Source organism: Lagopus muta, chromosome 4, assembly GCF_023343835.1.
Source record: "Lagopus muta isolate bLagMut1 chromosome 4, bLagMut1 primary, whole genome shotgun sequence".
Taxonomy (NCBI): Eukaryota; Metazoa; Chordata; class Aves; order Galliformes; family Phasianidae; genus Lagopus; species Lagopus muta.
In genome coordinates, this window is record NC_064436.1 from 35,144,652 (window position 1) to 35,169,046 (window position 24,395).

Here is a 24,395-nt window from a genome sequence, read left to right on the forward strand (position 1 = left end):
TTCTCACCAGAAATTTGAAAAAGATGCCTTGTCATTTTGTTCTACCCATCCACACTTTTACCTCATAAATAAGTAAATAAATTCAGTGTCCTTGGAGCATGAAACAAACTGATAGCAAAATATACCCAACCTAGCAATGATAAAAGGCCTTTGGAAGACTGCAGAATGTTGACCTACTTGGAAAACGGGTCATTCTTTGGATCATAATTTGGTCTTCACCAAGGCACCTTTCATTGCATTGGTGGGTTAATTAAGTCATCTCAAACAAAACAAAAGGGTTTACAGAAAGTTTAGTGTCACAAAGTACACAATCAGCTTAATGTCATGAACTCTTCTTTTATAACTTGTATGGCCCTACTGCAAGTACAGGGGAGATGCTAGAAATGGAAGAGATCAGATAATTTCACAGCTCTTTAAATGATAGGAGTAGGAAGTTGTCCTAAAGCCCAGCTGGTCTCTTTTCAGTTGCACTGAGTGAAAGAAACACTTTGTCTTGGTGCAAAATTGTTGTCATGAAAGTGAAGTGAAAGAACCGATTACAAAATTAACGCATTTTTAGCATGATGTTGCAAGTCCCTGGAAAGTTTGAATGGTGATTATCATTGTTACTTATATTATTTTTCACCAAAGCTTGTAACAGATGTAGCGTTTATTACACCATCCAGCCAAAGATGTGCAAACTCTTCAAAGACATGGTTGCTTTCTGAAGGAACATGTGTAAGCCAATAATGCAAATTCTAGCTCTGCATTTTCACTTCAGGTACTTAAACACTGGCCTTTAAAATTTTAACTGTTGTGTTTTGTTTTGTTTAACAGACTGACAGTGCAGAAAGTGTAAGTCAACATATAAAGAGTTTGCTGTGTACACCAATAAAAAATGGGAAAAAGAATAAGGTGATAGGTAGGTATCTTTACAAAAAATACTTTCACAAAAAATATTTTTGTATACTTCATGGAAATATTTCTGTGTTCACAGTACAATCTCAGCAACAAATGCAAGGCAAAGTTCTTAATTATGATGCTTCCAGCCAACAAGTCCATTGCAAACCTGCCTATGAATTGCTTACCTTACAAGTAAGCAAGATACTGACCAAGTATCTACAACAATCTTGTGATACTTCACCATTTTTATGGATTCAAAATAGTTAGGTAGCCCTGGTGTGGATCTTCAAAGATGGATAAACACGTGAATTGTTTGGAGGATCTAATCCTAACAGCACTTCAGGGCATATGCTTATTGTCTGTTAAGTCTTTCAGTGAATTTCAGATTTACATCAAATAAGGATGTAATGATGCTTTTGGAAATTACCAGGACTTCCCTGTACCATGGGAATTGGAATGCACGTCAGTGTGCTATGCTGGTGACAGTAAGAACCACAATGAAACAGAACATAAAATATACTGACTTCCGGATAGTGCCATGAATTCAACTTCCTCAACGTTACAGAATTTGGCAAGAAAATTTTCCAAGAGTGCACTTTTAATCACCTTCAAGTAATTGTTGTTGAGAGTTATGACAGAACTACATAATGAATGTCTATATTAAATATGAGATCTCTTTTCCATGAAGACAGATCTGATTTCCTGAAACAGAAAGAGAAGCCCAGTCTTTTCTGAATTGAGTTCCCTGAAATTTCTTTATCAGCTTCTTCAGTGAATTCTTTTATTACTTTGTTGTATATATTCTATCAGGCTCTAGAAGACCAAGATAAAAACTGGACTATTGAGCTTTTATTAGAGACATTTCACTATGCTGTTAGCAGCTGATAAAACAGTTGCATCTCATGTCATATGGAGATCTTCATTTTTTTTTTTTCCCCTGTGGAAGTTCAAGCACTGTTACAGTCAGGGTACTCCTTTAGGTGGATTTTTCAGGTCTGAGCTATGGGAAATCTTCAAAGTCCTTTAAGGACAGCACAGATAATGTTCAGATCTTTAATAGGATTTAATTTTCCTAGAGACAATACCCAGAAGTTCCTTTTGCATATATATATAAGATTATTTTAAGTCTTCTCTTTTTTTAAGATTAGTATACCCATGACCAGAACTTGGGGGTGTGGAATGTGCAGGTGTGGGGTGAGGGTGGGAAAAGCTCTCCACAGCAAAACCAAGCAAATGTTACTGGAAGAGAGGTGAACTTTTTATTCTCCTGACTTGTGCACTTTTCAGGTATGTGGTGAAAACTTTATTGGATCTTTCTTTGGTTTTCTATGTCCCAATAAAAGAATTTTGAGTTCCTTTAGTTCTAATGTATGGATGCCTGAATGCTTTAGTGAATCTTCTGAAATATATTGAAGAGTAACTACTTGCTGTATATATATATATATATATATATTTTTTTTTTTTTAAGGCATTTATGTTTATCCAAATTCTTTGTCTTCTAAGAATTCATTTGCTTTTATGGCTTACTCAGTTGTGTTTGTTACATCACTGTTGCTATGGAAATAATTCTAAAATCATAAACAGTACTAAACAGAGATCTGAAAGTAAGTTCCATGAGATTTTCCCTGAGTTTTATAAGTTTGCTTCTTTTTCCCAGGGAAAGATAATCTTGTTTTTGGTCAATCCTCATTCTCTAAAATTATATATTTTTACTACCAACTAAGGATCTACTAATCCAATAAGTCAGAAACTGTTTGCAATATTCAGATACCACAATGCCTGCCCATGGTTCACAACTACAGGTTTAGAGGAATAGAATAGAACTCTGATACTAAAATAACAGCTCCCTGAAGAGAACATGATTTGAAAATAGGTCAGTGTTCATATATTGCCATTAGACATTAAAACTTTGATGTGCAAGGCCACTGTTCTTCTAAAAACATAGTTTAAATGTGTGCATAACATTCTTTTTCTCCTTTTTTCTGTTTACTGTAAAAGGGCAGGTACAAATTTGCTCCCTCACAGACAGTATGTTTCTTGCAATTAAAAACTTTAGTGAGGTTTCTTAGTCTGTAAATTTAGAGTATTGCAATGCTAGAAATACTTCCATATTAAAACAAACAAACAAAAAAACAGCAGCACTGATAAGATCTTAGAGCAGCTGCTGACAATATTCAATATTGAGACTGCTGTAAAATAGTATTATAATTTCATCCATATCTACAAGCAGAAAACAAATCCATCTTCTCTGCCCTTATGGTGGCAAAGTGTAAAGCATTCAGATTCTGTTCACATAGCCTATTTAAATTACAAGTAGGTCTGCTAGAGCAAGACAACCTGCAAGTTGGTTGCAGTGTTTTAGAAACAAACTAAATAGTTACCTTCCTTTTTGCTGGTAAAGTACAGATTTAATCGATTCAATCATCTGCAAAATTTTCTTTATAAAATATGTGAAAGTATACAGACTAGTAAGCAATTACATTTTATATCAAAATAAGATTTCTGCAATTACTATTTTTTTTTTAGATTTTTTGGTTTGCAACTAAGTTTTTCACTGGGACACTTATTTAAACTGAGTAGGAAAACGTTAGCTTTTATCCTTAAAACTGCTAGTACTTACACTCTTGTGAGCAAGGAAACATATGGACCTCCTTAAGACAATAGGCACGCTCACAGCTGTTTCGGACAATGTATGCTTACAAAGCAGCTGCTTTAATTCATATTCTACTTTCTTAGCAAAAACTGCCATGCACTTGGTAAAGCTAAACTAAGCTATAAGCAAATTCCCACCTGCTTAAAATGGCACTGAAAATTTAATCTGCAGGCTTGGTAAAAGTTACCTCTCAGACCCCTCAATGTCAAGTGCACAGAGAAGTCTGGCACTAATCAGCAGAAATAAATGGAAAATGAACAGATGCAACTACCAATCATTTTGAAGCTAACGATCTGATTTCTATAAGATGCTTTTTGATGACTTCAGTAATCTCTGAAGCAGGCTGTAATTCAATCACATCTTCATACAGTCAGCAAATATATGCGAACTTTGAGCCTCAACTTGGTTATTATCTGTTAAGTTCATTTATTTTAAAAAATTTCCAGTACTGACTCAAATAAGGAAGCAAAAACTCTGTGTACCAGTGTTCTGACTTTCATAAATGTTCTTTTGGCATGCTTACAAAAATTTAATTAGCCTCCAAAGGACAAATTGTCTTTAGGGATTATATCAATCTAGAATTCTATTAATAATAATAGTCAGGATGAAAACTATCCTAGAATTTCACCTACATTTTAGCTTTGTAAATCCTAGTAAGTGTTTTTTAGGCCTACTAAGTAATACATTATGCTTTAAGATTTATGCTTTAATACAAGGAAACCCATCTAATAAGCTTTATGGGGGAAAAAAAAAGTCTATAGCATTTCTGTGTGTTACTTTTATGTATATTCGTAATTTGTACTGTAGGCTAAATGGTAATAGACTTAGTAGTTTTCTTGATTTCCATTCTATAGGTGATATTTTGACAATTCAATCTTCTACTTCTTCACATTTCTCTATCCTGACTTAGGGGTTTGCCAGCTTGTGAATAAGATTGAAGAAAACTCAGGCAAGATCAAGGCTTTCAACAGAAATGATGAGCAGTTTCTGGAAGCATTTGTCATCTTTTGTGGCTTGGGGATTCAGAATACACAGATGTATGAAGCTGTAGAAAGAGCAATGGCCAAACAGATGGTGACATTAGAGGTGAGCTCAAAAACTAGGTGATGTTTAATTGGCACAAACCAGATTCTCGTATTCCCTGAACCTTGTTGATCTACACATAAATGCAGCTACTCACATGAACAGAAATTATTCTCCTTCATGAGAATCCTTCATGAGCATTTGGCCTGAAGAGTTGCACAGGAATTTTTCTGCTTGTTTCCATGTCTCCCAGCAGACTATTTTATTTGGTATTGTATTTTAACTTGACTCATGAGATTTAGCAGTGAACTGAACACATCTTTTCCTTTACACAAGGCTACCCATTGGCAACATAGCTTGTTCTGTTGCGTAGGAAGAGGAAATGGTTTAGGGGATTAGGGGCTTCCTTTTCTTGTCTGAGGTTTTCTGCGATGATTTTGGCTCAGTCCTTTAGACAAACTGGTTTGTGGAGCAACAACAGCATTATTGTAGGTTTTTAGCAATTTCCTTAAACTCCATCAAACCATATCAAGTCTTAGCCATTGAATTGGTTACTGTTAAGTTTAATAGCCAATGTGGGCTTTAGTTAGAGAAGCTGAATTACTCAGAGGTGATAACTTGAAACTGAATGTGAAAAATTTGTAGGCTTTGGATCTCCTAACACTCTTTATGTAAATAGAGTATTTGGAGGATTCTGAATTGTGGATTATGTACCCTGTAGGCTCTAAAAAAAAAGAAAAAAAATCACCTCTCTCAAACATGTATAAAATCATGTTAAGTAAAAAGGTAGTAAAATTATTGTCAAAATAATGTAACTACTTTAAAAAGAAGCTGTTTGGTTACGTGGGAAATTAGCAATTCTTTGTCCTACTGTAACACTTCACAGTATATGAAGTCCATACCTCCAAGTTCCATAATGGAAAAAGATTATAAGTTAATACCTAGATTGATTTCTTTATAAAATAATTTATACTTTAGTTGCTAAAACAATCTGAAACATTTTCATGTTCTGAGTTCTCACAACTGAAAAATATGAGCTTATTTTGTTAATTTAAAACAAACATTTTCTTTCAGACTTTTCTGCCAAATTTCAGTTAAGGCAAAATTTTCTTTTATGTCTGAATAAACTCCTGAAAGGATTATTATGGCAACAATGTCAGGCACATAATTATAGCTCTTTCATGAATTATTTGTCTTTGAAAGTGGGGCATGAAAACTTTCCAAAGAGAAAATCAGAGTTCTTTGCTCATTTATAGAAACTATTTACGTTTTCTTGGCCTAATTATATCAAGAAGATTCTGTGCTGTTGCAGATCTCTCCCTACATGCTTTCAGAACTTAAAAGCAGTGCAGGCCCTGCAGAGACACTACATTTCATCAGCAAGAGCAATGTAAACGCAAGAGCAATGTAATGCAATGAAAACTCTGCTTGCTGAAACCTCTGTTTTATCACACTGCTCTTTTGTTTGTACTAACGGCTCCTTTTCTCTTTAGGTTCTCTCATACCATGCTTCTGCTGCTGAGGAGGAAACAAGGGAGCTGCAGGTAACAGCGGTAATTGAATTTTTTCCTATTACTTTGAAATATTCCATTGATATAACAACGAAGGGTGGTCCTTTACACAGATGTGATCCTTACACACACAGAAGCGCACACTTTTCAGAAGTAAAAATTACAATGAACCTAACATTACAGTGTACAGAGGGTTGCAATTACAGAAACAAACAAACACCAGAAAAATAAAGTTACTGACATACCAACTGCCACTCTTATGAGTTTAACTGACAGCAGCAGTTGATGCAATAATACTGTCAATTCATAATGACTAAGTATTGCGGAAGCAGAAAAAAAAAAACCAAAATCTTGTGAACTCTTCTTCTAGCAGTTGAGTATGAATTGTGTGTATTCTATATCTTTGGTATATTTCAAGCTTCCCAAGCATGGATGCAGGTTCATGGCCTATGACAGAAATTCAGCATTTAATTATTCTTATGTTTACTTTTCTGTGCAGTGTCCCGTTGTACTCATGTTTAATTCTGTGTTTACAAACCACTGCCTTAGGAGTCACTACAGCCATGATTTCAAGTATAGTTCAAAGCACATCTTGTGCTTAATCTCTGCTGTTCTATTGGAACACAATGTTCTGGGCAAATTGCATCCCCTCTACTGTGAGGAAGACAATGAAAATGGTGGAGGGATGAAGAGGAAGGTAAAAAAAAAGGGGACTACAAGGGGACCACATATTATGGGACTGGATTGGACAAAGCAGGGTGCCACAGAAGAAGGCACAAGACTGAGGATCATGTACCAGGTTGGATAATTTTGGAATGGTTAGTGTTACGCACAGTTTGAACCTCAGTTCTGCCACACTGCTGCTTTCTGACAAAAAGGCACAGGCAAGAATAGTATGCTATGCATCTGCAGTAGTTTCTTTTAAGGGCTTGTGTTGCAGTCCCTGTGGTTGCAACTATACTGCTAAACAAAACAGAACCACACAAAATGCAGCACTGAAACAGCATTCATCTCTACTGTTCAACTGCTCGTGTGACTCCTACCACAATTTTTGTGCTTTTCAAACACCTCTTCTTAAGGCAGTACCAGAGCACACAGTACATGCTTTCTTCAACAGCCTGAGAGGATGAGTGCAGTAGATTTGGATTTCTCTATCTTACTGTCTAACAGCACTATTTCAGCAAGTTTTACGCCCTTAAGTAAACCAAATATCCTCACTTTACATCCCATAAAACACATACCAAAATTTTCATGCTATGAAACTATAGTCATAAAATTATTTCATATAATTAGTTGAAAAAAGAAAATATGCACTAAAAATGATACCTTAAGACTTCAGGCCAGCACGTGGATCTCCGTGCAAACCAATCACCAAACACTACTTAGAGTAAACATGTCAATTTGTGGTGTTTGGCCTCATTACCAGAGAACGGACCCTGTCTTTTTTTCTTCTTTGGAGCATGCTTGGTCATGGAGAGGGTTTTTTTCAGTAAATCTTTATCCTTTTCCCATCAGTAGCCAACATAGATCTCTGTAGTCTTACTATCTCACAGAACAGACCTTTATTTCCAGTGAACCTCTACTTTGAGGAAAAAAAACTGCCTGAGACTTAGAATATTCTAAGAGGGAAAACACATATTCTCTAATCTTTCTAAATTGGAAAAACAGTCAAGAGAAACACTTCCTAAAATTGCGTTCAACATATTACAGACATTCTATTTCCTGTAGTGGACTTTCCATTCAACCTTGTATTTGTGTGGGATTTGTTGCTCCAGCTGGATGCATATGTAAATCAATGGAATTCATCCCAGGGTGCTTAGAGTTGGCTGCTGTCATCACAAGACCTCTCTCAATTATTTTTCAATAGTCCTGGGAATCCAGAGAGGTCATAGTAAATTCAAAGCTGGCAAACATTGTCCCAGTTTTCAAGAGCAACAAAGATGACCCTGGTTATTATAGATCTGACAGTATCACTCCCGTTACTGGCAAAATTATGGAGAAGATTATTCTGGAAGTCATTGAAAAACACCTGAAAGGCAACACAGTCAGTAGTCATAGCCAACGCAGGTTCACAATGGGAAAGTTCTGTTTAACAAACTTTATCTCCTTTTATAACAAGGTTGCTCACCTAGTTGACCAAGAAAAGCCAGCCGATGTAACTTTGGTGCATAATCAATGGATATGAAGATGTTACAATCACAAAATAAACAAGAGAATTAGACAAAATAGATTATGATAACAAAAGAGAATAAATGGAAGGCTTACCCTTATACTGGGCTCACCCGCAAAACACCAGAAGGAGGGATCTCCAGATGAGATCCTTCCCCACTGGTAGGCAGCTCTTCAATAGGTCTAGGAGAAGTGCAGCCTGGCTCCACCCCTTCCAGCAGCACAGGAGAATTGCCTTCAGCTGTGCTCCTCTGGCTGACTCATGGCTCGCCTCAGGTGATCAATCAGAGGTTCAGGCCGTGACTCAGCAGTTCCCATACACTCTGGTTTTCAGCAAAACATTCCATACTGTTTATCACAGTATGTTCTGGACAAAATGTCCAGCATACAGGTAGAAAAAAAAATGTAATGTGATGAGTGAATAATTAGCTGATGAGCTGGACTTCAAACGGTTATAGTAAATGGAGTTATATGAGGCTGGCAGCTGGCATCACTAGTGGGCTTCCACAGGGAGCCATTTTAAGGCTAGTACTTTTCAGTGTTTTCATCTGTGACTCCGACACAGGACTTGAAGATATATTAAGTACATTTCTGGACAACACTGAACTGGGAGAAGCTATTGACTCCTTTGAGGGCAGGGAGGCCTTGCAGAGAGATCTTGACAAATTGGAGGGCTTGAAATTTCAACCACGTGAAATTTCAAAAGAGCAAGTGTCAGATTCTACAGCTGGGATGAGTCAACCCAGTACAGGCTGATGAATATGTGGCTGAAGAGCAGACTCACGGAAATGGATATGGGGATTCTAGTTGATGGCAAGTTGAATGTGAATCAGCAGTGTACTCTGGCAGCCAAAAGGACCAGGAATGCATCATGCTCAACACTTCTAGGCTGGTTGAGGAAAGGGATTGTCCTGTTCTGCCCTGTGCTAGTGCAGCTTCATCTTGAGCACTGGGTACAGTTTTGAGAGCAACAATATAAGGACATGAAGCTATTAGAGAGCATCCAAAGAAGGGCAATGAAGATGGGAAAGAGTAGAGAGGACAAGACATACAAGAAGCAGCTGAGGTCCCTTGGTTTGTTCAGCCCAGGGCAGAGGAGGCTGAGGTCAGGCCTCATGGTGGCTGCAGCTCACATGGAGCAGAGGAACAGGTGCTGATCTCTGCTGTCTTGTGACAGTAACAGGACCCAAAGAAACAGCATGGAGCTGCATCAGGGGAGGGGCAGGTTGGAAAAGATTCTTCACCAGAAGATGACTGGGCACTGGAACAGGCTCCCTAGAGCAGTAGTCGTGGCCCCAACCCTCCTGGAGTTCAAGGAACATTTGGATAATGCTCTTAGAAATACGGTTTGATTTTTGGGTAGTCCTACATGGTCCTGGGAGTTGGACTCAGTGTTCCTTGAGAATCCTTTCCAATTCAGGATGTTCTATGATTTTAAGACTGTTGTAATTCTTCCCACTTACCAATGAGAAACTCTCCTAATTATATTCTAGATAGAAAAGCTTTCCTAAGCATGCTTATGCATGATGATATATATAGTTATCTGCAGAAGATTAAAGTGATTCAAACAAAAAACACTCCTGAAATCTTCCCAAAGTCACAAAAGATATCAATAACAGACCCTGTACTAGCCAACTTTTCTTCTCAGGAACCTGGAAAAGGAATAGAATCAGCCATTTTTATTGTCTGAACAGTACAAGGAATTTAGAGTACAAACACACACGTGGAAAAGACCTTCCCAAAAGCTACCTTTTCTTCCATAATAAGTTATGGAGAACAGGATATTAACTTTGAGCTTGTTCTGCAATTGCCCAGAAAAATGGGAGCCTCATACTGGGAAAGTGATTTTTAATGTATAGTGTAGCGTAAGACTTATAACTTATTTTGTTGACAACTTTAACATCCATACTTTGATGAGCATTCAATTCTTATACTCTAAATTTTATAACTGGAAAAAAACAGCTGTAATATACAGAGATATGATGAAAGATATAATAAAAGTTACAGATTTTAAAATGTACTGAGTTTTTTTGCATCTACTTCATAATTTCAAATTTCAAATCAAAGTTCTATGATTGCACTCAAGATACATTAAAAGCATTATTCAAAGATTTTTAAAGATGATCTGAAGAGAGGTGAACCCTAATTTTTCAGACTTTTAGCCCTAAGAAAGTTCTGCTTGTGGACATGTTCTAACTTCCACAGTGGTTGAATGTGGATTCCACCACTGCCTCATTTTCACAATCTCTCAATGTCATACATGCTTTTTGTTATAGTTTCTCTTGGGTGGCTTAGGTAAGATTTTCTGATCATGCAATACTTTCCTTATTCTTTTGATTGGTGGAAAAGTGTTCATTAAATCAAAGAAACGAATGAGACAATGTTAAAGTGGAAGAGCTAAGGAAAGATAAATGGGAAGTAATAATTAGATTTAAAAATAATGTGAAAGTAAAATGTAGGATCTCACTGCTTGTCTGCTGAAAAAGCATTTATATTATGCTTTCTCTTTTCTACTTCAATTTTGTTCTCTTATTCTTCTCTAGGCTGCTGTAGTACCGTCTGCACAATCTCTCAACCTGACTGACTTCAACTTCAGTGATTTTGAGCTATCAGATTTTGAAACAACACTGTGTACAATTCGAATGTTCACAGACCTCAACTTGGTGCAGAATTTCCAAATGAAACATGAGGTATGAATGCTGTCAGATGCTGCTTCACATTAAGAGACAAATTAATAACTGGAAAATCAGAAGAATAGTGAAAGGAACCTACAGCGAATGCATTTGAAAATCTGTATGTAAAAGCAGATAGCAAATTATGAAGGTATTTAAAGTATTGGGGTTTCTTTCTAGTTTGGTTCAACTGGATAATTAACAACTTGGTTGATGGACTAGAAAATGCATTTAGAAAACCTGGAGAACTGGAAGTGTGCTTAAAATTCTAGTGAGTTTTGAAAAGTATAGCAGTATTTCAAAAACAGCAAGACTAAATGTGTAAGTACTCAGATGCATAAATTAGAGATAGTAAACAAGAGAATAGGTGGTACTAACACACACACACACACACACAAACATATCCAGGCTAATATTACCAGAAACTGTGAGAAGTCAGTTATGTTCCACAGTAGCAAAAAAAGCAAACACTGTTTTTCAGTTGCACAGGAGTGGCATTTAAGGCCCATGGAGTAATTATATCATAGCTCATAGATTTGCAAGAACAAAATAGTACCATGGCAATAGATACAAGTACACATCTCAATAGAAATAAGAGAGCATTAACAGCTTTGAAGATACAGCACTGTCTTTCCATTCTAGAACTAAAGAAAACTAGCAGTAGCAAAATACTCCTTATTTAAGAGTGGAAAAACAGAAAATACTGCTGTTCTTGTGCAGAATTATTTATGTGGATGAATGATAATGGATTTTCATTACTGTCACCTTTAAAAATCAGCTCTAAAAATCATCTTGAACAAACTAAGGTTGAAGTCCTCAGTCTGCATTTAACAGATGGCAGTATGCAGTATGCATTTAAACTAAGTGATCTGTTTTAGTGTACATGTGATTACCATATTCAAGCCTTTTGCTCTCTTAAAAGTATAAACCACAACTTTTATTACATTTGTGTAAAACATTCAGAACATACTTTCTTCCTTCCTAAAAAAAAGCAACCCAGCAATATAGTAATCACTTTCTATCATGCTTGCTTTCCTTAGTCCAATTCTTCTTGTCTTTTGACAAGCTGATATAAGTGAAAAAACATGTTTGTTATCAAAACCTTTCTCAAGAAAGCTCTGTAGTTAAAAAATGAATTGTCTCCATGAAATATGTTGTTACAAGCAAGCATTTTTTTCCTAACAGTTAGCTCAATATAATTCAGTTTCTGAGTTAACAGCAGCTTCTAACTAACACAGCAGATACTAACACAGGCTGGATGTTTGGAAATACCACTATTCCAAAAGAGTGGTCAGGCACTGGAATGGGCTGCCCAAGGAGGTATTGGAGTCACCATCTCTGAAGGTATTCAAGGAATATTTAGACGTTGTGTTGACGGACATGATTGAGTGAGAACTATTGGTGATAGGTAGACAGTTGGACTGGATGATCTTGTAGGTCTTTTCTAACCTTGGTGATTCTGTGATTCTATTATTTATTTATTATTCTTCATTCTATTATCTATTTATTTATTATTATTATATATATGAATAAAATAAAAAAATAAAATAAAACCACAAATGTTACATTCTCAAGGAGAAGCTAGTGATTGTAAGCATTTTCTTATCTATATTCACAGATACAAGTATGTTATTTTAGAACTGAATTGAGGTAAGAGGAAAAATGCTCTGTATGACAGTTTTCAATTGAGAAGGATTCGTTTTCCTAAAAAGAAACTTTTAATATATTTACAGTTAACTATATGATGCTGTTTCTTAAAGGTTCTCTGCAGATGGATTTTAAGCGTGAAGAAAAATTATCGGAAAAACGTTGCTTATCACAATTGGAGACATGCCTTTAATACAGCACAGTGCATGTTTGCTGCTTTAAAATCTGGTAAAATTCAGGTACATTTTACTGTTACTACATTAAGAACTACCTGGCTGAATAAATTTTGTAATGGTACATAGTTCTGATTGTCATGTCAATAAGACGCTCAACATAACAGCATCACAAATGAAACCAAAGTTTTTCTGCTGAAGACTTCTGGCTTCAAATGCTTGGTGTTGTTGTCATGTTCAGTTTCAGTCAAATCCTTTGGAGTACATGCTCCCAATAGGAGTATCTCAAAGAAGTGACATACCTGATTATATATACATTTTTTGAGACAATGCTTATGCTACGAGCAAGTCTAAAAGCTAGAAAAGAAAGAGATCAATCCTACTTCCAAATGTTTCCTTCTAATATTCAGCAGGAATTTCTTTAAGTTCATACAGAGTTGTCTGCAGTTGTAGACAAACAATAGAACATTTTTAGAAATAAAAATTTAAATGATAATTTCAGTGCTTTTAAACAATACTTCAAACTTCTACTTGGAAAGACAGTAATAATTTCAAAAATTCAAAAAGCCTAATTGTTATTTATTACAAATACTGAATAACCAGATAATCCCCCAGAAAGAAAAACTTGTTTTCAAGATTGTTCCAAAATAAATTTGCAGGGGTTTTTTGGTCTTTTTTTTTTGTTTGTTTGTTTTGTTTTGTTTTGTTTTAAAGAAAAGAAAATGTTCCTGTCCATTCTGAATCAACGTGTTTCTCAGTTTGATTAGATACAACTGTTCCTTGCTCATTTATCCTATTTTACCATAAGTACTTCTGAAAGAATAAATTAATCCTATCTGTAGACTAAACAGCTGTACCAATAATGACAAGGCATTCCCTGCCTCTGCAAACTTTATCTCACTTAAAAAAAGACAAAGGGCACTGGAAGAGGCAAAGGCAAAGGCATTCCTATTCCTTCTACATTAAAAAGAAACATGGTAGTCTTGCTCTGTGTACAGTACAGCAATCTCAGGTGATCCTGATAGTTTGCTATTTTTGGAATCCTGTCAATATCCACTGCAATTTCCATATATATATATATATATATATATATATTTTTTTTCCTAACTGCATTGGATACCAATCTCATTTTCACATACTAGATTCTTGATTCAGAAACTGCATTGAACATAAGTTTCTCAATTTCATATGAGTGAAAAAACAAGCAATAGGACACCTAAGTGAAATTTAGAATCAGTCATTTCTAAACTGATCTGACTAGAACAAGCCGCATTATCTAGAAAACAGATGGAATCCACCGATGCTTTATCTGCTTGAAGAAAATCTGGATTCAGCCATACACAGAATTCAGCCCCTCAGCATCTGCACAGTGCTGTTTTTCAAATTCCTGTCCTGATTTTGTGCTTGCTATGCCTATCTCATTAAAAATATGCTGCAAGAATGCTGTAGCTTTGTCCAGCCCCTCTTTATCCCTGGTCAGGTTTAAAGAAATATTTTATCAATTTGTGTTAAATAATATTAAAGATGAGGAATAGCTATGAGAGAGAAACAGTAACGTGTCCACTAATTTTTGCCGGAGCTCTAGAATAAGTTAATAATAATGAATCAGATACTGCTTAATTTTGTTTTCCATGGGTTTTGAACTTCTGTTAACGTATTTGTACAGTGGATTGGTGAAGATCATGTCATTTTTTCATTCTGATTATTCCAAGGACATATGTACTTTTACACCGATTTAGGAAATGTAGCCTAACTCCCTTGAATTTATATAGAAGCTGAACTAGACGTTATGGGTCCTGATGCTGCCTTTTCACTATCAGATGATATCATACAAGTCACTGTGTCTTTTGCTGCACCAGTTTCCTCATCAGTAATATAGAGGATGCTATTTCTTTCTGAATACTGCACTGACACCTATGGAGAATGATTTCTGTCCAACACCACAACTTCAGAGATAACCCCTTATTCTCACTATACAGTTTAATGTCTGTGGCCTCTTTGGATACAGATAAAGCTGTATCACCTACATAGGTAAAAACAAGATAGCAGATATAAAACATATTGTGCAAAGAAATCGCAAAGCTAACTCACTTCTTGTATTACTCTTTACATATAGAGCAAACTGACTGACTTGGAAACACTGGCTTTGCTGATAGCAACTCTAAGCCATGATTTGGATCACAGGGGAGTGAACAATTCTTACATACAAAGGTAAGGAAGTATACAGAGAGAACTTAAATTAAAAATGAATACACAAGTACACAGAACCAAATTACGTACAACTTAATTGATTTGACAGTGTGATGTTGTGCAAAGAAAAGGTCTTCGCTAAGCATTAAGCACAGGAAAAGCCAGAGATATTTATGGAGGCCAAAGCAAAGACATGACTCATAAGAATCATAGATTGCCTTGGGTTGTAAGCTCAAAGCCCACATAGTTCCAACCCCTTGTCATGGGCAAGGCTGTCAAACATCAGATCAGGTAACTCAGGGCCCCATCCAACCTGGCCTTAAACATCTCCAGGGATGGGGCATACACAGTTTTTTGAGCAGCCTATGCTTGGGCCTCACCACCCTCTTCATATATAATTTCTTCCTAATACCTAACCTGTATCTCCCCTCTTTTAGTTTAAAGCCACCCTCCTCCTTGTCCTATCACTCTCTGCCCATGTAAAAAGTCAGTCTTCCTCCTGCTTATCCTCAAGGGCACAATGTGGTCTCCCTGGAGCCTTCTTTTCTGCAAGCTGAACAAGTCTGGCTCCCTTTCTTTGTAAGAGAGATGCTGAAGCCCTCTCATCATTTTCATGGCCCTCCTCTGGACCCACTCCAACAGCTCCATGTCTTTTAACACCGCCTGGGATGCCGTTGGCCTTCCGGGCTGCAAGCACGCACTGCTGGCTCATGTCCAGATTTTCATCCACTGGAATTTCAACTCCTTCTGCACTGGGCTGCTCTCAGTGAGTTCTTCTCCCAGTCTGTTCACATATCTGGGACTGTCTTGACCCAAACGCAATACCTTGCACATAACCTCACAGAACCAACTAACTACAATGGCAGATGAAGTGAACTCTTTGTAGACTGTGCAGGGGCAGCGTCTTCCTGCTCTTTTTGCAGATGTCCTATCCCCCATTTCCCACACAGAGACAGCAAAAGATCTCAGCTTCTAAGTGACAACATGCCAAAAACGTGCAGTTTTGCAAATTGCTCACTGCTCATCCAGCTGTTCTCCATCTAGTCTGGCCAGCACAGAGCTGAGATCTTCAGCCATCTTGATGATTCCACATCATTGTGAACTCCGTTTAATACGTGACTTAGTCATGGTTTTCCAGAACTCTTAAGTAGATTTGGATAAGACATACATTTAAAATCAGATTACAAATTCATGACTGTTTAGCATTATTTTGGATTACCTGTACTCTGATTTTGATCAATTCGAAAATTACAGGAAAAGCTTCATAAAGAAAAGTCTAAATGTATTTTAACACCTTGAAACAAAATATTTTTACCAAAAAGATATTTCACTCAGAAGTTATCAAAATGAATCATCTGAACTCTTCTGAAAATTTCTCTATATTTTCATTTTTTAACTAACAATATATATTTTTAAATGTATTAATAGTTTCAGATCTGCACAAAATGTGTTTTTCAGTGAATTTAATATTAAGTTCAAGCAGTAAACATTATTTGATTAAATAAATAGCTTGACTTAAAACATGGTGTAATGTTATTACTGTGATATGGCAACGTATCCTGATCTGACCAGAGAAGGGGAAAAGATACTGAAGAACATTTACTTGTACTTTTTTCTGGTAGAGCTATAGAGTGCTTTTGAAGCTTTGAAAGAAGTGGTCAGCTTTTCTTGCTGTGCTGAAATGATACTAGGTTAGGAAAAGTTTGTTCCAGGCAGAGAATACTGAAAGGCAGTAAGCTGAAGCAGAATACTTTCCTTTTAGGATGCATGTCCAGAATAAATGTAAGACTGATGTGTAAAGCAAAAGGGAAAAAAAAAAGCCACAAAATTGAATGTTAATCTTTCTCTAGTTCCCTAATAGGGGAATCCAACAGTAACTTGTAGCCTTGCAGCAATTAGAACTGGTCAGCTATTTTTTGCTTTATTTATTTAAAAATAAATTTCCTGGAAGACATCTGGAGAAGCGTCATCTCCTCTCAGCAATGTCCTGGGAAAATGTCATAGGCAGCAAAATTTAACATTCATACATGCTGTAAGCAGAAATGATCACAGCTTAATAATTCTTTTTCAATAAAGACAATCACGTGAATTTTGTTTTTAAATTCCTCATGTACATTAAATGAAAAGTTATTTTTCTAAAAATTGATCTCTTGGAAGAAGTGGAGAAAGTGGACACTTGGCTTATGATTCCTTTTTTTTTTAAGCAATGGTGTTTCAAAAATTAAAGTGGTCCTGGTAGTAGGAATTACAGGAAATGAACTGTTTAAAAATATTTCATACTTATGCAAGGGTTTTGTTCTTTTTTTTTTTTTTTTTTTTTTTTTAATCCAAACCTGCATGTAAAATAGACAGGTACAGAGTATGAAAACTGCATAACCAAACCTCTGTGTTCTGAAAGCAATGGTGTCCTTTGTCCTAGTGTGGTGGTTTAACAGAAACACTATGTACTACAGAAATAAGAACCTGAGTTTATTTCTAGCACTTGTATCTTCCCAGACAGTCAGGGTCTGTAAGTACTGAGCAAGCTCTAGTTTGGGAAGATAACCTAAGAATTTTCTCACATATTTCTCTCTTCGATCAGGATGAACTTTAGGGGCATTGTATGCATCCCATTTAACTCAATGGGAATTTCACTCAGCATGCATTGGCACAGTCCTACAACTTGTTTTCTAACAGAAGCATGCAAGCATATTTGCTGTATGTTCCCCTTGCAGTGGTCTCAGAGGAGGTGCTGGGCAGCCAGCCCATAAACCTCAAGGCCTTGTATCCTCTAATCTCCCTTTCTGTGTTTTTGTTTGTCTTTCCATCTTTCTCTCGACATTTCTGTGCTTCTTAAATCCCCAGAGGCTCCTCTTATGGCTTTTACTTAAGTCTCTGTGTGCATTCACTTTATGTAGGGACCCAGTGCTGTAACCACTTATTAATGTGCATGATCCTTAGCCATACAGAAAGTCAGAATTTCTGAGTGAATGCTTGTAGGTCAAATTATAACTATAGTAATAGATTCAGGATCAGCAACAGAACAGAATTCAGAGTACCCTGATTTAGTTAAAGAGATAAGATAAATGACGTGGGAACATCGTTTTATGTTTGAAAATAATGGGCTTGAAAATAAAGATACAGTAGCAAAAGCTTAGAACATTATTACGCAATGAGGATAAGAGGGAAACTAGAGATCCTCAGAGGAGGAATGTTATCTATTTTGTCTAAAACTACTCAAACAGCATTTTTTTTCTATAGTAAGCTTTAAATTTTATCTCTACGCATTTGATTTTATGCTGATTTCCCACTGCCTGTAGTACAACTGACATCTTGTTTCCCTTTTGGATTCCATCCTGGGTGAAGGGAAGGTAATGATACTGCAGTAGTTTGGTCACCAGCACAACAGGAAATCAACACCTGGGGACTTACACCAGAGTTCACTGAGGTTAACAGGAACTTTCGCAGTGATATCATTGTGCTTTAGATTAGGTCTCATTATTACTTGCAAGCTCAATGTAGTTGATTAAATATATGAGGCAAGTACGCAAAATGTAACACAAAACAAAACTGTCACTTAAATTCTGTTTGTGAAAAAAAAAACCAAAAACTTTCTTGTTGCTTTTCCTTTTCATGGAATAACTCACTCTTTACCAGACCTCGTATTACATTCTCACTCTTTCTGTGAAGCTGGTAATAGAAGGCAGAAAACTAGAGCAGTCAGTGCTCTGACAAAGTAACAGGGCTGTCTTTTATCTGTACTCCCCCTGCAGACTTTCAGATGTATTCACTGAGTTGCACAGAACTGGGAAAGGAACTGGTTAAGAACAAGCATTGGTGGGTGGGGCAAACTGTTAAGAAGAAAAGGACATTATAAAGGAAATTATTTTTGGATGAGAATTACGTTTAATTTGATTTTTCCATCTGATGGGTCTTTTTGGTCCCCAGAAGTGAACATCCACTGGCTCAACTGTACTGCCACTCCATCATGGAGCATCACCATTTTGATCAGTGCCTGATGATTCTGAATAGTCCAGTAAGTGCCTCATTCTTGTGTATGCTGAAAGGGAACCATTCTCTCTATTTTGCTTTTTATTTTTAGCTTTTGGATAGATTCCCACTGTTATACATTCCTAAAGTGATCTGTATTCCTTTTTGGGTAAGGAAAACAAATTGCAGCAGTTTTGAAATCACAGTTCCATTTCTGAGCACCACTAAACCTTTCTAAGTGTTGCCTGATAAGGGAAGCCTTGCTAACATCCTTCTGAGTATCTGCTTTCTTTGACCAAAGAAAACAAAAAAGCTTTGTTGCCATTTTCATGACCTCTTATGAGCCACCAAGCAAATCCAAGTCCTTGCTTTCATTTCAAAAAAGATTCCAGCATATACGCACACAAAGCAGTCCTGATGAGACCAAACCAATACTGCTAACGTTTATGTTCCAAAGTGAAGCCAAAACTAAGCTAAATAAGTATGCAAATTAAACTACTTTCTTCTATTATTAACCAATTCTAAGACCAGTTATTCATCTTGCACAAACATTTCAAAGCAGTATACCTCTAGTGTTCATTTCGTATCACAGGTGTGGTACTTCTGACATACTTCGTATTGCAGTGATTCTTTTCAGCTCAGAGAGGAAAATATGAAAAAGCATGGAGTCAAGTTACCATCTCACCAGCTTCAGAGTGCTTTGGTTTAAAAGTGGGATGCTGATCTTTTCTTTCTATGTAATAGCTTGTTATTTATGTAGCTTTGTGAATGAAAAATATTTCAGTCAGTGTGAGGTGTATAGGCAAGTACTGGTATCTGCTACTGTTCTTAAGTGAGAGAAGAAATTAAAGGACAAATGCTCCAATACAGGTCATGGCAAATTCAGTTTTTATCTGTGAAAGGGACTGAAGATTTTGCTGCTGCTCTGCCTGTAGTTTGATTTTGTAAAAGTCTACTATGATGACGTTGCTGCACAGCTTTCTTTATGCCGTTACTCAAGAAGATTGGAATTTTTATTTTTAAACTGGAGAATCCACAAAAAGAATCATGGCAAAAGGATGACAGTGCATACCAGTATGCAATTCAGAATGATTCAGCATCTAAGAGATTTTAGCAAATTGGTGTGTTGCCTAATTTACTGCTAACACTGTTTTTTGTTGTTGCTGTTGTTTTGTTTGTTTGTTTGTTTGTTTGTTTGTAAAGGGAAATCAGATTCTCAGCAGCCTTTCCATTGAAGAATACAAGGCAACACTGAAAATGATAAAACAAGCCATCCTTGCAACAGACCTAGCACTATACATAAAGTGAGTCAGAGACAAGTTTGACTGGTATTCCTAGCTTGATGTTTGGATTGCGAGCACATTGTAAAATCTTTTCACTTGTTTTAAAGGAGGAGAGGAGAATTTTTTGAACTTCTAAGGAAAAAGCAGTTTAATTGGGAAGATCCTATGCAGAAGGAGCTATTTTTGTAAGTAAATGCAGAATGATTAAAAAGTTAATATTAGATGTCCAATTTCCCATGCCACGTTGTCAGGAATTGCATTAAAACCAACTAATCTGCATGCCTGGGGCCTGTACAAACTGGTACAGGTGATATAAGTCACTTCTAGGGATTGAATTACTAAATTTGCAGCCTTTACAACAAACTGTGTTAAATAGTACGTGTAGTTACAAAAGCGTTTCTATTCCATAGAACTCCTACATACAATGCTATTTTGCTGTTATATTTAAATATTTAATTGCTGAAACCACTAAGTAAAGATTCAGGACAGATGTTTTGTTTTGAAGCAGATTTCTTACTGGCAGTGGAGAAAAAAGACAAAAAACAAAAACCAAAGAATATTTAAGAACTGAAAAAACTTTATAAAAAGCTACAGAAAAACATTCATCTAAACTGTCTAAGAAAGGACAGTTGCCCTACTTTAAATTCAGTGTTTAAAAAACCTGTCTCATTTAGTCATACTGCATTTAATCACCTTTTCCAATTTCAGTTACTGACCTTTGTATTGTCAATGAAAATGGCAGTCCTTGTTAATGACAGAAAGGAATGACAGAATCATAGAACTGTAGAATATTCCAAGCTGGAAGGGACCCACGAGGATCACCAAGTCAAACTCCTGGGTCCATGCAGGTCCACCCAAAAATCATAAACTATGTCTGAGAGTGAGGTACAAATGCTTCTTGAACTCTGAAAGACTGGGGCCATGCCCACCACCCTGGGGAGCCTCTTCCATGCTCACTGCCCTCTGGTGAAGAACCTTTTACTAACACTCAACCTGACCCTCCCCTGAGAGACCTCCATGCTGTTCCCTCTGGTCCTGTCACTGTCAACAAAGAGGAGCGATCAGTGCCTACCTCTCTGCTGCCCTCATAAGAAATTGCAGGCTGCCATGAGGCCACCCCTCAGTCTCCACTGAACAAAAACTGTGACCTCAGCTGTTGTTCACACCTTCCCCTCCAGACCCTTCCCTATCTTCATGGCCCTCCTTTGTATGTTCTCTAATAGTTTCAGGTCCTTCTTACATTGTGGCACTCAAATCTGCACACAGTGCTTGCTGGTGAGGCTGCACAGAGTAGAGTGGGACAATCCCTTCCCTCAGCCAGCTGGCAGTGCTGTGCCTGATGTACCCCACGGTACTGTTGGCCATTTTGACTGCCAGAAATAAATGTGCTATCTGTCCAGTAGCAAATAGAATTAAGTGATTCATTTTATGTGAATCCAACAAAGGAGCTGGTCCAAATTTGTTCATTTCTGTGCGCTCTTTTCAAAGAGGTGGAAGTCTACATAATTAAGTCTTGGATGTCTCTATAACTTTGGTTTAATTTCACTTGTTTTTCTGCCTTTGATTGTGCGTGAAATTGGATATTCTATTTACTAATCACTTGGCTTGGTGGCAACAGAAATTTCACAATACAGTAATTCATAGATTTCTTTTTTTTTTTTTTTTTATTTTCTATAGAGCAATGCTGATGACTGCTTGTGATTTATCAGCTATAACCAAACCATGGCCAGTTCAGCAACGGGTATATTCTTAATTTTAAGATTTCTTAAATACAAACTCAGTCCTTCAAAATGCTAAGTGTGGATTGAAGATTTTCTCAGGTCTTTGCAGCAAGATCTATGCATTTAGCTATGTCAGACTGTTATTAATTATCTGAAAGTAAATCAGGAATCTCCGTGTTTGTTTTTTTTTCCCCAGCATTTCTGTGTTATTACAAGGTGGTCAGTTGATACAGCACACTATCTGGTATCAGCTGACCTTTCTCTATGTTTTGATCGTTCTAGCTGTTATCAATGGTAAGGCACTTCGCTTTGTCAGACTACATATCAGCAAATGCAGGTGTATCTTTTGTGAACAGATGTATATGTCAATGAATCTAAAAGCTAGAGTTTAAATGGGAGATTCTTATGGATGTTGATCCCAATCTGGTATATCCTAAGGCGGCACAGGAATTTCAGGAAATGGTTTTGATTGTAGGTAGCAAACAAACTTTTATAGCTCTCAATGACTGAAATCTCTTACAGATTGCTGAGCTTGTAGCTACTGAGTTCTTTGATCAGGGAGATAAAGAGCGGAAGGAACTCAACATAGAACCAACAGTGAGTAGAAGAATCATGCAGAATCATCTCTTTTAAAATGGCTTCCATAAACAGCTTTATGGAATCTAAAACATTCCTTTCAAAAGCCAGCTTTTCTTTCCGTGATCAGATTCTAGAACCAACTCCTTCCCTGTCTTCCTAGCAGTCAGTTTTCTTTTGGGGTTACCAGACACCAACACTGTCACTGTTTTGAGCCAGAAGAAAAGACAGCATTATATCTTCTAAATCAGTATTATTAAATTGTCTAGGAAATGTATTCCTACAGTGGTGCATAATTGCAGCCTATGCTAAATAAGTAAGGTTGTCTATTCCCCTAATTCGATCAAGCCCAAAGACAACCTTTAAAGTCTGCTAGTCATGCAGACAAATTACCTGCATTATAACACATGTACCAATACCCTGCTGTGTTGAGATTGCTGCGCTTTCTGAGATGCTGCCTTTTAATTCTGACCCCTTTGTTTTTGTTTCAACTTTAAATGCATTTAAACATTGAGCTTATTTATTTATTTGCAGGATCTAATGAACAGAGAGAAGAAAAACAAAATTCCAAGCATGCAGGTTGGATTCATTGATGCTGTTTGCTTGCAGCTGTATGAGGTATGGTGCCTGAAAAGAACCGGAAATATCTAAAACCAGAACTGTTCAGTGTAATTTTCAGTATTTTTAAATTTCTAATTTAAAATTAGAACAAAATTTGGTTTTAGTATCCTATTTTAAAAGATATTTTTTTTCATATATTCTGTATGGTTTGTCATTTAGTTGTAGAAAGGATTATTTTAGCATTAATTGTATGTTTGGCTGATCAATGTATTTTGTTATACCATTTTTTAAAATCAGTGGTAATTGCTGTGTTCTGTGCACTGGGTATTAGGTCCCTGGGTTATGTTTTAGATTCTGCCAGTGAGATGTTGTGATCATTAGGGAAAGTCACAGACACATAATGCTTTGCTATCTACTTAAAGAATGGTATCCACATATTGCATTATGAAGAGTGATGTTTAAGAAAGTTCTATAGCATTCAGAATTCTTAATGCAAAAGGTGATAAAGCTACATATTGGAAATTTACATGGATTTAAAACTTCCCCTCCTTTTCTTTTCTCTCTTGTGGCACTTAAAAGCAGTGCATGAGAGCATTCATTGAAACTTTTTTCTTTCTGGTCACAAAATGCATACAGAAATACTTGGTCAGATAAAGTATGAAACAAAATATAATAATTCCTGACTTTTTTAAACCAGTAAAGCACCAGGATAAAAGCCTGTTCACTGACACTGTACAAGTATTTTATGGGAACTAAGGTGAGAAAAAGGTGAAGTACAGACAGCCTCACTCTTAGCCTAGTATTCCAATGGGAGAAACAAATCGATCATTCTTTTCCATCTCACATCCTTCTAAAAAGAATCCACATCCACCAGTTGGAAGAAAACAAAGGTAGTGGAAGAAGGGAACTACTAGCTGCCCTTGGAACTTGCATGTCTCTGCACTGTAAAAACTTTGTCAGGAAAATAAGGCAGCCTTTGCTGAGAAGCTGAAAAGATAGGCCACTGAAAGAAGTCTGAGTAGCTGTGGAAAACATATAGAGTATACAAACAGAAAATTGTTTGAACAGAAAATCTAAACAGGTTTGAATGTCCACAGCTCCAGAGACTGAACTACTGTACTTTATTTGCTGGGACACCTTTACCTTCTCATTTATGAAAAGACCAGAAAACTTTCAAAAACTTGCATGTCTGTAACAGTAGTCCAAATTGAACCCAGCATTTTACAGTTCCCATAAAGAAATGAGGTGTGTGAATAATTTCTAGCTATTTAGCTCCTGTTTTGTAACTGCAGGTTAGTTATGCTGCAGTGAAGACAAACCAATTCCTGGCTAGCAGCCAAGTGCACCTACATTTTTTTTTTGAGT

The 24,395-nt window shown here is 36.6% G+C and overlaps 1 protein-coding gene and 2 long non-coding RNA genes across 8 annotated transcripts in view; 1 reads left to right on the forward strand and 2 right to left on the reverse strand.

The window, feature by feature from the left end:
• The window catches only part of PDE5A (phosphodiesterase 5A), a 132,412-nt gene that overhangs the window by 101,072 nt on the left and 6,945 nt on the right, over positions 1-24,395 (forward strand). For 5 of the 6 annotated variants that reach the window (XM_048943322.1, XM_048943317.1, XM_048943319.1 and 2 more), the window contains exons 9-20: positions 817-901; positions 4,446-4,621; positions 6,052-6,111; positions 10,782-10,928; positions 12,671-12,796; positions 14,847-14,941; positions 18,848-18,935; positions 20,093-20,193; positions 20,280-20,357; positions 21,850-21,913; positions 22,416-22,490; positions 23,004-23,087. In XM_048943322.1, the coding sequence (XP_048799279.1) occupies positions 817-901; positions 4,446-4,621; positions 6,052-6,111; positions 10,782-10,928; positions 12,671-12,796; positions 14,847-14,941; positions 18,848-18,935; positions 20,093-20,193; positions 20,280-20,357; positions 21,850-21,913; positions 22,416-22,490; positions 23,004-23,087 (1,179 nt within the window). The remainder of the gene's footprint in view (positions 1-816; positions 902-4,445; positions 4,622-6,051; positions 6,112-10,781; positions 10,929-12,670; positions 12,797-14,846; positions 14,942-18,847; positions 18,936-20,092; positions 20,194-20,279; positions 20,358-21,849; positions 21,914-22,415; positions 22,491-23,003; positions 23,088-24,395) is intronic. The other variant, XM_048943318.1, reaches the window with a different exon arrangement.
• The window catches only part of LOC125692616 (uncharacterized), a 42,150-nt gene that overhangs the window by 15,806 nt on the left and 1,949 nt on the right, over positions 1-24,395 (reverse strand). The gene's annotated exons all lie outside the window — the stretch shown is intronic.
• LOC125692617 (uncharacterized) lies at positions 6,169-10,151 on the reverse strand. Its single transcript, XR_007376782.1, has 3 exons — positions 8,335-10,151; positions 8,198-8,228; positions 6,169-8,098 (listed from the first exon to the last, which is right to left on the reverse strand). It is a non-coding gene; the product is annotated as an uncharacterized LOC125692617 (long non-coding RNA).